The 13,868-nt window shown below is 40.1% G+C and overlaps 1 protein-coding gene across 4 annotated transcripts in view; it reads right to left on the minus strand.

Annotated features, from left to right (window-relative positions):
- Positions 1-13,868, minus strand: part of Col12a1 (collagen type XII alpha 1 chain) — a 118,053-nt gene that overhangs the window by 30,239 nt on the left and 73,946 nt on the right. For all 4 annotated transcript variants that reach the window (XM_039082533.2, XM_039082534.2, XM_063264976.1 and 1 more), the window contains 11 exons: positions 13,509-13,628; positions 11,083-11,229; positions 9,710-9,826; positions 9,415-9,561; positions 8,725-8,799; positions 6,605-6,744; positions 5,087-5,210; positions 4,800-4,943; positions 2,958-3,122; positions 2,194-2,232; positions 1,957-2,095 (listed from right to left, as the gene is read on the minus strand). In XM_039082533.2, the coding sequence (XP_038938461.1) occupies positions 1,957-2,095; positions 2,194-2,232; positions 2,958-3,122; positions 4,800-4,943; positions 5,087-5,210; positions 6,605-6,744; positions 8,725-8,799; positions 9,415-9,561; positions 9,710-9,826; positions 11,083-11,229; positions 13,509-13,628 (1,357 nt within the window). The remainder of the gene's footprint in view (positions 1-1,956; positions 2,096-2,193; positions 2,233-2,957; positions 3,123-4,799; positions 4,944-5,086; positions 5,211-6,604; positions 6,745-8,724; positions 8,800-9,414; positions 9,562-9,709; positions 9,827-11,082; positions 11,230-13,508; positions 13,629-13,868) is intronic.

A 13,868-nucleotide genomic window follows, 5' to 3' on the forward strand; every position in this document is an offset into this window, starting at 1 on the left:
CCTAATTATAGTCCATCAAACCTCATAGCAGGAGAAAATCTTATGAAACACATTAAAGAAATAAATACAAATCGATTGCTTGTGATTGGGTCAAGTTACAAGAAAAACTTTCAAATAGTCTTTATCTCCCTATCCATAACTCCTTTTTCTAAATGCATGGAAGGACTAATTTTAAAGGAAGAAACACTATAACTATAGATATAATATAAAGAGATGGGGTCTTACAAAACATACTTAATTTCCAGCGGCAGGGGTATGACAGTGTAAATAAAATGGCTTAAAGTTGTCGTTTCTCTCTTACCTCACAGTACTTCCTACACCTCTAAATTCCTCCCACAAATCAAGTAGAGCACCTCAAGGCTCACATACTCCCCCAAAAGAGGACCATTGTAAATGTTTAGGCCATGTACATATGCAAACAATTAGAGACAAAATAGAGATGTGATTCAACTAGAAGAAAATGAGTTCTGGCTCTAACGCCATGAGACAAATACTTCCGTCACTGGTGTCCCTCTAGCACTGTGTGAACTGCCGTTCTGCGAGGATGTTTGAAGGAGAGTTAATGTGTTTCTGTATGACACTACAGGACACTTTCTCCCTGGAGGTAGGACAAAGGCCTGGAGAGAACTCCTGGGAAAATGGAACAGGACATCTGTGGAGGTCCTGATGCCGTATCTCTAACATGCTCGGTGTGATGCGCCCTTGCTCCCCAGGGCATAAGCTGACTTGATGCCTTTCATGTGGTTACGAGCTGTCTTTTAATGTCCCAAGTTAAAAATACTGGTTTTCTTTTCCTATATCATCCCCATCGCTCTCATTTAGCCTATTTTTCTCCTTCCTCAGTAAAACAACAAAAATCTAATTGCATTTACCCTTCTCTCCTTCTAGTCACAACTTATGACTTCTGTAGAGACAAGAGGCTGCCATCATTTAAAATCTTGAGGTGACTGAAAAATAAATATTTTTTTTTGGTTCTTTCTTTTGGAGCTGGGGACCGAACCCAGGGCCTTGCGCTTCCTAGGTAAGCGCTCTACCACTGAGCTAAATCCCCAGCCCCAAAAATAAATATTGAGTAATGCTGCCCACTGGAAAACCTAGCGTTCTGAACCACTGTAAGTAAGCATAAAAGGTGTAGGAATTTTTAATGGGTCAAACCATACTATGGACTCCTCCTTACAACAAATTAGCTTTGGTTTTAGAATTAACTTTCCATTGGCATTCTCAGCGCATTTCAAATTTCAGACATTATTTTCTGACCCTCTCCTAACTTTCCGGGCAATTTGTTTCTTCTTCTCCTTTCTCCCCTGGAATTGCCAAACACTCATTTTTCAACATAAAAAGTTTTTCATTTTAATGAATAAAAAACATCAATTTTTGTTATCATGCCCAGGTGCAAACTTTCATGAAATAAAATACATCTGGTGCTACCCAACAGACTGCTAAGGTATCAGCCAATAAAAACTACCCTCAGCCTGTCTGACCATGGGCAAGCGTAACTTCTGCAGCCCTTGTTTTCTGAGGTCTGAAACATGAGCTAGAACGTCTGCTCTCATCTCTCACTTACTCCACCCTGCTCTTCGACACCACAGGGGTGAAATGTTCACAATAATAAACTTGCCTTCCTGTGTAAATGGCCTCCCTTAGAAGAAGGAAGTAAACGAAAACCCTAGCCTGCATCTCAATAGTGTGGTAGCCACCATCCACCAGGCCGTGACCAGACTGAGAGACTTGGATGGAGGAAATAGCAAGACATGGATGTCAGTGTTTGACGTTCACACTGCTACGTAATCCTAGGAAGATAATCAAGCTGTGTTTAAGAAAGCAAATTTAGGTTGTACATAAGGAGTCTTATGGCAATTCTTAAGTTCCAAGGTTTAGGCAATCCTCAGCAAGTCTAAGAGCATCTTGTCTACTCTAAGAATAGAGGAGCCCCCTTTTCACACGTGTCACACTTACGCTGTGGGCTGATTGATAAAGGCATTCTTCTGAAGCCTGTAGGCTGAATAGCTGGGGAAAGACCCTGATTCCAAAGAGACTCCTTGGACAGAAGCAAAGTTCTTTTCTGTCAGGTTGTAAGCTTCAAGCATCTTAAAGCCTTGACATCAAAGAAGAAAATATTAAATGAGTACATTACAGTTACGTTGTTGTGAATATCTTGAAATAAATTAGCCAAAGGCTACATAAATATCTTACCTGGTGATGTGTAGCCATCCAGATAGACGAGAGGACAACCTAGAACATGCAATGTTCTTTAAGTATGCATCACCAACATGGCTTACATAGATGCACAGAGAGTAGCAATGCATATGTACAAAGCAGAGGTTTTAATATAGTCTTTAATTGCTGGAAATAATATAATGTCCCCATCATCTGAACCACAAGAACTATTCGTGGTTGAGGGGGAAGACACATTAATTTGGTCTATGTTTAGCATCTGTACTTCAAAGATGAATTTGAAATCTTAACATTAAAGAAAAATCCTAAGCCTAGACTAAGGACACAGGTCAGTGGTAGAGAAGCCTAGCATATGCCAGGTCCTAAGTTTGATCCCTGGCAATACAGAAAAAAGAAAAGCAAACAAATAAAAGTAAAAGGTCAGGCTTCTCATTGTTCTCTTAGGGGACAAACCAACAAGGGACCAGTTGATTACAAATAGGAAACCACCTCACTGAAGTTCTCCCAAATATACAATTCAAATGCTGGATATATTTGGACTGGTAGGAAAGGGGGAGATTAAGATGATTTTCCCATATGGGGTTTATTACATCTTTAATGCTAAAAATGGACTTCTGGCAAGAACTCATTTAGAACGATCTCAAAAGAGCAATGATTCATCGGTTTCAAGAGATTTCCCAGAATCTATTTATGCCCTGGGCGTGATCCCACACAGTATGGATAACTGCCTATAAGCAGTCATTTCTCAATAAGGTCCTGTCTGTGTGCTGAGCGTGACTTACTTGAAGTGGCAGTTTCACAAACAAATGTGATAAGATTGTCCTCGATCTTCTCAAAAGATTCAAAGTCGTCCACAATGAACACGTGCCTCTCACTGGGCTTGCTGGCAATGTTGGCGAGCTCATTGTAGTCCACATCAGCCACACCAACAACGAATACACTGAACCCTGCCGAGACACATTGACAAGGGAATTACATAGCCTCTTTGCATATTTTGTTATTTAAGAAATCCAAAATGAAAGCATCATAAACCATGCTGAATTTGCTCAGCATGGACATCAAGTCCTTTTATTTGACACAAACTCCTCTAGGAGAAGAATGTGTACTCTTTAATGAATAGAAGCCTCTTCACTGTCATCCTATTTTCTGGCTTATAAAATTCAATTCACTGAGTCTTTTCAAATGACACCCCAACAATTAAACATGAAGCTTTTAATAGTAGAAGGACTATTCTGCATACATGGTCTTCCCTGGATCCACAATTCAAATGCACAAAAGTTCAACTGTTCTGTTGATTCCCTTAACAACTTAAACCTGCTTTAAGTTTTAAAGTTGAATTCTTAAAGCTGGTTTGTTTTAATCATCAAACTTGGCCTCAAACACTTTGACCACTTTTAAAATGATAGTACACCTCTTGCTGAGAACAAACATTCTACTCTTTAAGTAAATACGAGTAGTTTTATTCTAAATGATCTATTTGACATCATCACAAACAGGCTATATGAGGACATTTACAGACATAAACATTTGTGTGTGCACCACACTTTTATCAGTTCATCTCTTTCATTAAGTAAGGTAACCAAGGCTCAGAATGCTACCTGGTCTCTCAAAAGCAGATCCTGGTTTCTAATGTGTACACATGTGTACTCATAAGACCTGTGCGTCAACAGATACCAATAATTAGAAAAGCGCCCATTAGAAAAATAAGCTTTAAGGGAAGGCATGAAGAGAGTAACAGAGCATGTGTGAATTAAAGTAGATGGAGAAATACCAGCCATGGAAGGGTACAAACAGGGATGGGGCATGAGGAGAAGGAAGAGAGGAGCAAGTTGGAGAGGGGCAATCAAAATTAACTGTGCATGAGAATTCCATAAGGAAAACTATTATTTTATATAACTTAAAATTAAAGATAAAAGTAAATGAAATGACTTTGACACTCACCATCACTTACAGTTTCAGCCACACAATTACACAGGAGCTGATGTTCCATTTAACAAAGTCATCTACCGTTGAGTACGGCAGATCACACATAGTACAAAATACTTTCCAAACTATTCTCACCCAAGGCCCTGCTTGAGCTAGTGGCAGGAGAGACGATATTCATACCGATCCTAAAGAGGCCTGCTTTCACCTCTAATAAGTCTGAACAATAAGTTGACAGAGCCATGTCACCTAGGGGCTCCTACAATGTCTGGTTAGCAAAATAATCACCATCACCATCTCCCAGAGACTTGCATAATTGTTTGCAGACCGCCTACTGACAACCTTCATTCAGTCTGCATCTGCAAGGATGAGCTATGGCAGAAGGAATGCTATGATGTTCCTTGCACAGGACCTAGAATCAAGACTCATTTGTGCTATAGCAAGAAGCCTGGCCTAGGATTATTCTTTTATCATAGCCTTCTGTCCTCTTCCACCTTCTGTCGGGGAGATTCAGTTGACAGCCCTGAACCGCATCTCTTGAAAAGAGTGTCATTTTTAAGGGATTAGCAACCTATTCCATAATTAAACAGAAATTATAGTTAAAAGGTATACAGTGAAACAAAATTTGGTTCTTTTACTACCATCCTTGCACACTTAAAACTTGACGTCTTATACACCATGAAGTCCATGCTTGCGCTTACCTGACTGCTGGATGATAAAGGCTGCCTTCTTCACCTCATCCTGTGACCGGCCATCTGTGACCACAACTAGCACCTTCGGGACATTCTTCCTCATGCCACTTTCCCAGGTCAAGACCTTCTCCTTGATAAACGTGAGGGCCTTGCCTACAGAGTGTGGTTTGAGCACTTTAGTGTCATTTCAGTGAGACCTACCCACTAACCATGCCCAGGTGACAGAGGGTGTGACCATTAGACTACCTTGCCTACCCCAGGAAGAGGAACCCCATACCAATGCTGCCATAGAGTACCTGTTCTTGTGTTTCCTCCTCTGTACCGAATGTTCTGGAGGGCTCCAAGGGCTAGAGCCTTATCGTTGTATGTGTTCAGCTTGAATTCAGACTTGACCTCATCACTGTACTGCACAAAAGAAACCTGAAAGAAAATAAGTTTAGAGGCAAGTGTCAGTCATCCAGTTGGACCTCAGTCTTTCCAGTAATTCCTCCAGTGGCAAAGCAGGATCTTGGATGTATCAAGATGTTTTAAACTCTTAATGCTTAATAATGTAACCATGAGTGCTGTAGTCTCATTACACTTTCTAATTTCTCATCTCCAATGAAACTGCCATCATTTAAATTACTGCCAAAAATATTCATATGTGCATTTATCTGAAATGTAAAATGAGATGGGTCAACCAGCATAACGATGAGATCCCAGTGTCAGAAACAAGAGTAAAACCATCCTGACTCACGGACAGTTGGCTCTCAACCGCCTTCTCCTTTTCATGGACCTAATTCACTCTTCATAGTAAATAAAAATGTCATAGTATCATCATAATTACTGTCATGACAAAACAGTATGATTTACTTGAAAGCACGATCTAGTGGTATGTAGTCAAGATTCACTGGCTCAGGTCCTAGTTCTGTCTAACTATAGATATGCAACACTGAGCCGTCCCTACTTTTCCGGGTGTTGGTTTTCTTATCAGGATAATTGTATTTACGTCATAGAATTGCTTTAAGGCTTGATAATCATATGATCAAGTGAAGTTAATAAGCTATAATAGCCATTGCTTTTGGAAATTCAAAAAAGTAGCCAATAATCACTTGGATGACATTCTCAAAGGAGTTTGGAACATCACCTAGAAGGCTTTAGAGAACTGTGGAGGGTGGATGTTCATCTTTCCAATAGTATCCTGGGAAGAGTAGAGAAGGCTCTTTGTTTTGTGACAGATTACAATAAAATGATTAATTACTCTTTGATGTTTCTTGTAGAAACATAAACTTCTCTAAGCTCCTACTCGAGTACAAAAGAAAACACACTGGAAGTGATTCCACAGTAATATAATTGGTAATTACCATTCTAGAAAAACAAACTAACTATCCTTCGGGTCACTAATGGACATGCTTCTGGCTGGGATAATGTATGCGATGTAATAACAGAGTAGGCACACACCCTTTCCAACCACTATTCTCATGTTAAGGGCATGACATAACAGCACATTTAATGTGCAGAACTTTGGATGGCCTTTCATAGAATGTGTTTTGTTGGAAGTTTCAAGTAGAACGTTAGAGTTAGAGTCCCCTAAGTTCTCCAACAGGAACATCATCTGGACAAAGAGAAAAGCTAAAGGAATATATATTTTACTATTTGTTTATCCCCAAGCACCAAATTACTTCCCAAAGACAAATGTAATGTACATAGTAAACCATCAAGGTAAAAAGAGAACTTATACTGAAATGACTTTCTACTTTAATAACAAGTGGAAAGAAAACCATAGGAATTACAAATAAAAAAACAGTAGACACTACAAATAATAAAATGTTCACCTGAATCCCAGCAGGGCTGATTTCATCAAAGGCCCCCACAGTATTAAAAATAAATTTTACAACTTTGTTAAAATTGTCATCTCCAATACTCCAAGAGGCATCCGTCAGGAACACAATATCTGCCTTGGCCCCTTTGCATACTGAAAAAAAAAGGAAAATACAAATCTCCTTAATTTTCTCATCATATGACACTGCGTTATTGAAAATCATATAAAACCTTAAAACTCTCAGAATGGCTACACTGGGAACAGCGCCATCTTTGAGCCAGGAAGAAATGTGGCCTCCTCAGCCTAGCCAGGATCATGAACCAGAAATAGTAAGATGACCAGATTTCTCAAATGTACAGGAATGTTGAAAAGGCCTGATCTAAGTGACCCTCAGCTTTAGTTCTGGGAATGCACTGATTAAATTTATTACTCAATGATAGCCTCTTGCCGCATGCAATCCTTCAAGCTGCCTCAAACAATGGATGAAGGGAACCAGCTGAAAAGCATCAATATCAAAATTTAAAAGGTCATCAGCAGGTCAGAGATTTCAAATATAATTATCAAATATTTAGGACAAAAAAGTTTTCTTTGCTTAGAAATTATAGCATCAGAACCATAAGTAAGGAAAGAAAAGAGATAGGTATCTTTTGTTAGTATTTTGTCTAGGCTCTGCCCCACAATTACCTGGCAACAATCCTCTCTCTCTTGCCTTCTTGCTATTGCTCTGTTCTCCAGTCCTTTACCCTCGCTCTCCCCATTCTCCTCCCCCCTCTCCAAGTGTTCATGGCCAGCCTCTTCTCTCTCTCTCTCTCTCTCTCTCTCTCTCTCTCTCTCTCTCTCTCTTCTCTTCTCTTCTCTTCTTTCTCTCTAACACAACATCTTTTTGACTTGACTCATTTTGGACTTGCAACCCAAAAGAACAATTTCTAGGGCAATGTTTAGAAAAACCTGAATTCATCCAAACTTAACATGTACAAATATAACTTCAAGAGCAAACTGGGCTGTGGATCATGATGATAATGTGAATGGAGCCTCAACCACTGCCGTGGCTGCCCCAATCTGGTCATGCGAGTGAGAGTTGGGGATGAGAAGGGTAAGGAGTAGGGTCCATGATTACTGTGTTTTCTGCTTAAGATGTTCTGAACCTGAGACTTCAATAGGAAATAAAGGCTATCTTTTTACAAACCTAGCATGTTTTAAGCCTCAATTCTTTCAACAGTCTAATATGAATAAAGCTCTTATTTTAGTCTCTAAATAATACACTTTAATTTTTTAATTTTAGTTATATAGCACTTTTAATAAGGTTACAACCATCTAAATCCTTATACTATGAAAGAAAAACACTGAAAATTGAAATGTTTTCTAAAAATCAAAGTGTGAAAAAAGAATCAACCAAATCTTTTTGCTTAAAATGGACTTGATGCGACATGAAGTAAAAGAGGAGGAGGAGGAGGAGGTAGAGGAGGAGGAGGGGGGGAGGAGGAGGGGAGGAGGAGAAAGAAGATAAAGAAGAGAAGAGAAGAGAAGGGAAGGGGAGAGGAGAAGAGAAGAGAAGAGAAGAGAAGAGAAGAGAAGAGAAGAGAAGAGAAGAGAAGAGAAGAGGCCCTCAAATTACTGAGACAGCAGCCTTAATAGTTCTGTCTGTTTTTTACCAGTTCACTGCAACTGACAATCGTGTCTCAGATTTTGATGAATGGAAATATTTTTAGCTTTGTGTAATCTGGGTCTCTTCTCAGTTCAGGAGCCAGGAATTCCAAAGTCAATGGCCTAAGTGATTAGATTTCAGATATAGCCAGAAAGGTTCACAGTGTGTGTTGATGCCAGCAATCAGCAGAGCAAAGAGGCAACAGTGTGACTGTGGAGAAGATGGAAGGTCCCTTTAGAGCTTTTGCTGCAAAACTAAGGAAACAGCCCTAGCTAAAGGCCTGGGTTGGATTAGAACTGACATGATTCACCCCAAAATGTGCCTAGAAAAAGAAAAACAAATAACTGTTCATCTTTGTTTCCTCTGCAAAAACCCTTCAGCAGACATAATATCAGAACATTCTGAGTCGGATGTAAATGGCGTGCACGTGGCATGAGTCTAGGATTCCCCACAGCCTGGTTTTATCTTTTTGTGTTAACGTTACTTACCATCACGGGCAGGTGGGATAGTGGGAGGAGGTGAAGGCGTGGGCGGTTCTGTGGGAGCCTCTGTTGGTTTCACAGCTAGTATTTCAAAGCAACAGTTAGAAAAATATAACACGCACATTGCCTAGCCCACAAGGAAATGGGGCTTTAACCCTTAAAAACAAATCAAGACTTAGAAAGCAGAGGTCCAGCCCATTGACAATAACTAAAGGAGATTCCTTCCTAGCTAGACTGTGCACCCTCAGTCAACTCTCAGATCAATTATGGAGCAGACAACAGAAGTTCAGAGGGAGAACCTACGTCAGAACCATCTCATTCTTCTTCGGCCCTATTCTTAGAATACCATAATAGGGGTTGGAGAGATGACTCAGTCATTAGGAGCACCAGTCGCTCTTCTAGAGAATCAGGGTTCAATGCCCTGCACCCACATGGCAGCTTTACCTGACTGTAAATCCAGTTCTAGGAGAGCCAACACTTTCATACAGACATATATGCAGGCAAAATACCAATACACATAAAATAAGAAGAAACACTGAAGCATTTTAAAATACCACCAATAAAGACAAGCACTACAGACAAAGATCCTGACATAGCCACACACCCTGCTCATCCTATTACTGCTACCCCAGGGGAGAAGACTCGGAAGTCGCCCACACTTGGAACATTCTATGCTCCAGATTCCTCAGAACTTACTCGTCTGTTCTTTGATGGGGACACCCGGCCCCTCGAGATTTGGTGTCTGCACAAAAACAGTAACGCCATACTCAGCCTCCGGGGAGAGGCCAGTGAAGCAGTGACTGGTCTCTGATCCTCTCACTGTTATTTCTTGTCCCCTGGTTCCTGATTGTGACCAGAGGAAAAAACAAGTGTTATCATCCACTGTCTGGGAGGGCATGTTTATATAATGGCTTATAAACACAACGAAATGTGCTTGGCTTCCAGTAAAGATGCTGCTACCACAGGCTCAGGTTGTTTCCTTTTCACATACCATCGGCAGGACTCAGCTTTAGCCTGTAAGAGGTCGCTGCCCGGTGAGGTGACCATTTGACACAGAAGGTGTCCCATCCAACCTGGTAAGTTTTCAGATCTGTCACATTTAAGTACACTACAGAGGAAAGAAAAAAATAGATTCACTATGTGTAGTACAGAAGAAATGCATAGCTTTCACCATAACGTGATGTTCAAGCACACACTGTGGATGAAAAATAAAACAAATGCTTGAAATCTTGCACTGTTACGAGAAACTTACATGAAACATGTCTGAAAATGTGGCAGAGACAAAATCATCCTGCTTCTCCGTTGATGATTTTGTTTTCTTTTTTCCTTGAACAGGGTCGCCCTATATAGCTGCTGTGGCTGTCCTGGAATTCACTATACAGACCAGGCTGGCCTCAAACTCATACAGGTCCACCTACCTCTGCCTCCCACGTGCTGGGATTAAAGGTATGAGCCACCATGCCTGGTTTCCATCAGTGATTTTCAAGGAAAAGAAATTATACAGTCCCTCAAAATTATGAATGTCATTTACAGAAAAAAGTAAAAATATCTGATGTACAAGCTGCTGAATCCTATAAAACTTATCAAAAAAACATGAGGACAACAAAATCTAAGAGACAAATTGCTGAGTCAGTATTTCTATTAGACTATATCAATGAATACAGGTGATATATATATTAACATTCAATGTCAAAAAAACTGCAATAGAATTTTACACAGATAACTATGGGTTAAATGACAATGTATAAGTTTAGTATTTTAAAAATCAAAATATAATATTCTATATCAAATAAAAACCACTTCCTCCAGGGGGGGAGGAGGAATGGGATGAGGAATTGTGGGAGGGCAGACCAGGAGGGAAGTAACAACTGGACCATAAAAAAAATAAAACCAATAAAAATAAATAAATAAATAAAATCAGTTCCTCTTCTTATATACGTGTATAAGTCTACTAAGTTACTTAGATATTTATATAGATGTTGTTAACTGGACACTAAATTGTCTATCTGTGTCAGTGGTTTTCAACCTATGGGTCTCAACCCCTTTGAGGTTGAATGACCCTTTCACAGGGGATGCATATCAGATATCCTGCACATCAGACACCCTTCATATCAGATATTTACATTACCACTTATAACAGTAGCAAAAATTACAGTCATGAATTAGCAATGAAGAAATGCTGGTTGGGGGTCAGCAGGACATGAGGAACTGTATTAAAGTGTCTCAGCCTTAGGGAGACCGAGAGCCACGACCCTTTGTGATGTTGCAGAAGACATGTGCACAGGAGAGAGGGTAAGATTGCGAGAGAACAGCCTGGAAAGTTCTACTACGTTTCTTACAACCACAACATGATGCATAACTCACACGTGGTGCCTTGATCTGTGAGGGGAACGCTGAGTCCAGAGTCATACTGTGCATAAACACTGACATCATAGGTAGTGCTGGGATTGAGGTTGTGTAAAGTGTATGACGTCACTTCTCCAACAAAGGCTTCCATGGGCTCATTGGAACCTTTAAAAACAAAAGGAAGGACACAGAAGGACATAATCACTTGTCTTCGTTTTTGTTCAAAATGAAAGCTATTAACTTGAAAAATCAACTATTAGGATGAGCGCATCAAGTCCAGTCGTCCTTCAGGCTCTTTTCTCATGCCACAGTGGGCAGCGACCAGGAATCTGTAAGCACCAGCTTCACTCCCATCCTCAAAGCACAGCACAGCATGGAGATAAAGTCAGAAACTCATTCTCTCATTTTTTAAAGCCCTAATTAGCCAGCATGGTGCCTTCCACAGACTACAGACTCAATTGACATTTGTTTCCACTGTAGTGATGAGGACATCTATCCTGAACTACATTCCATACTTGTTGTTTACCGTGGATCCTCAGTGATTAAAACCCCTGCACGCTGAAGGTCCTCTGAGTCTGGTATAGGTTCACATTTGCTTTCTCCTGCTTTCTCTCCTTTGCATTGTTCACAGATGCCCTAAGAGATTTGACGCTGATAAAACTTATCAAATTGTTTACTCAAGGTGATGCTGATTTAAGTGAAAATGTCACTGAGGAGCTGAAGCAAGCCTGAATAAACTACAATGCATAAAACCCCGACCTCACGTGGAATAACTGTTTAGTGCAATGAGGAAAGTATAGACATTTATAATGGTTTAATATCCATTATTTCATGATCATCATAACATAGATGACGAGAGAATATCAACATCTTCAATCTGTGTACTTTGTGTACGATGCAAAGCTTTTCTTTTATATAATATTTTTATTAATTATTTGAGAATCTCTCCCAACGTGTTTTGGTCATATTCATTTCCACTCTTTCCCCAACTCCTCCTAAATCTATCCTTATTACCCATCCCTCTCCAAATGGTATCCTCTTTTTGGTTTAGTAGTCCATTAAGTACACTTTATGCTGACTAATGCTCTGGGGTGTGAGGACCATCCACTGGAGAATAGCCACAGATCAGCATTTTCAATTGTAAAGTTTAATGAGAGTCTCGTATGCACCCAGAGTGATAATGATATTTTAGGCTGATGACTTAAAGGCTGTTTCTGGAAATAGTACCTCTAGTACAAAAGGACATAATGTATTTATAGGAGAATCCAATAGTAGGAAGTATAGTCTGATACTATCATATGTTGGGGATTGGTCTGGTACTACTATGTATTCAAATGCTAAATACAGCCTCCCAAGATCTGGTTACCCCTGACGAACAGATCCTCACACACACACCAAGTGACGCCAGGTAGACTTTACTCCCCAATTCAAAACTCTCAGTTAAATAAAGCTGTCAACAGCCAATTACTGGAGGAATAGAGAGAGTAGGGTTTGAGTTACTGTGCTGGGGTGGGGGGCACAGATAAGGACAATGAAGAGAAGGAAAAGGAAAGAGGGACATAGAGAAGATGAAGAGAGCAGGAGGTAGGCTTCCATTAGTCACAATAGGCCAGCAGCAGGTGCTGGAGGGAAACGCCTCTCCAAGATGCCAGATTGCTAAAGCAGAAATAATCTAGAAGATTTCAAACAGCAACTTGGGCAGAGCACAGTTGAGGAAGTGGCCAGAATAACTAGAGAATTAGATTGGGGCTAATCACCCAGTAATTGCGCAGAGCCCAAGATAAATCGTAATTTAAGTCTCATTCATTTAAAGCTAGACTGGGCTAAATATAATCCATAATTAATTTACAATCATATGCAAAAGACTTGTTGAAGTTTGGTCTTTTGCTGTGTATTGTAATGCGAAATACTGCTCCAAAAGACCTAGTTGCCTCCCAGATATGAGAGAATCTGCACATACACAAGTGATTCTATGTAACCGTGCCGCAGTTATCCCTCATTGGTGAATAAAGAAACCTACAAGCCTATAGCTGGGCAGAAAAGTGATAGGTGGAGTTTGGTTTCCCAGGCCTGGGGTCTGAGGAGAGACCACAAGGGTGAAGAGGAGAGAAGCTGGAAAGAGGAGAAGACAGAAGAAGTCATGGGTTAGGTAAGTCATAAAAATATGGCCATGAGGGTTGGTCAATTCAAGTTAAAAGCAGCCCAGACAGAACATGGCAAGTTATAACTCGGGGTTATTGGTGAGGAAGTAGACATAGTAGCAGAGAAGATAGATATCTGCCCAGCTTTAGTGCTGATTAAGGCTTATAAATATAAAAGATGTATGTTATTTATCTGGGAACTAAATGATCAAAGGTGGGGTATAAACCTCCCAATTAAGATTAAATATTTGTCACAATAAAACTTTCCAATATATTCCTGTTATGAAAACCGTGGTTCCTTACCCACTGGCTTGTACACAATTTTATATCCAAGGACTGGTGAGGGTGAAGGGTCCCAGGACACTCGGAACCTTGTGTACCATTCGTCAGAGATGTGCATGTTCTGAGGCGGAAGCAGACCCACTGCAAGGAAACATGGGTACACATCACTGACTTGTCAGGACATTCCCTTGAGAGCAGCTTAATTTTTTAATATCCTGAAATTTTCTTATCCAGAAAATAATTAAAGAGCCATTGTCGTGTTCTAAAAAAAACTTAATAGTTTTGAAAATTCAAACAGCAATTCGAATGGACTCTGGAATAGGTGTTTTTCAGAAGATTCAATAGCATGGTTCTGGGCTGGTGTGTGATCAGGACTAAAGA

Source organism: Rattus norvegicus, chromosome 8 (assembly GCF_036323735.1).
Source record: "Rattus norvegicus strain BN/NHsdMcwi chromosome 8, GRCr8, whole genome shotgun sequence".
NCBI classification, from domain to species: Eukaryota; Metazoa; Chordata; class Mammalia; order Rodentia; family Muridae; genus Rattus; species Rattus norvegicus.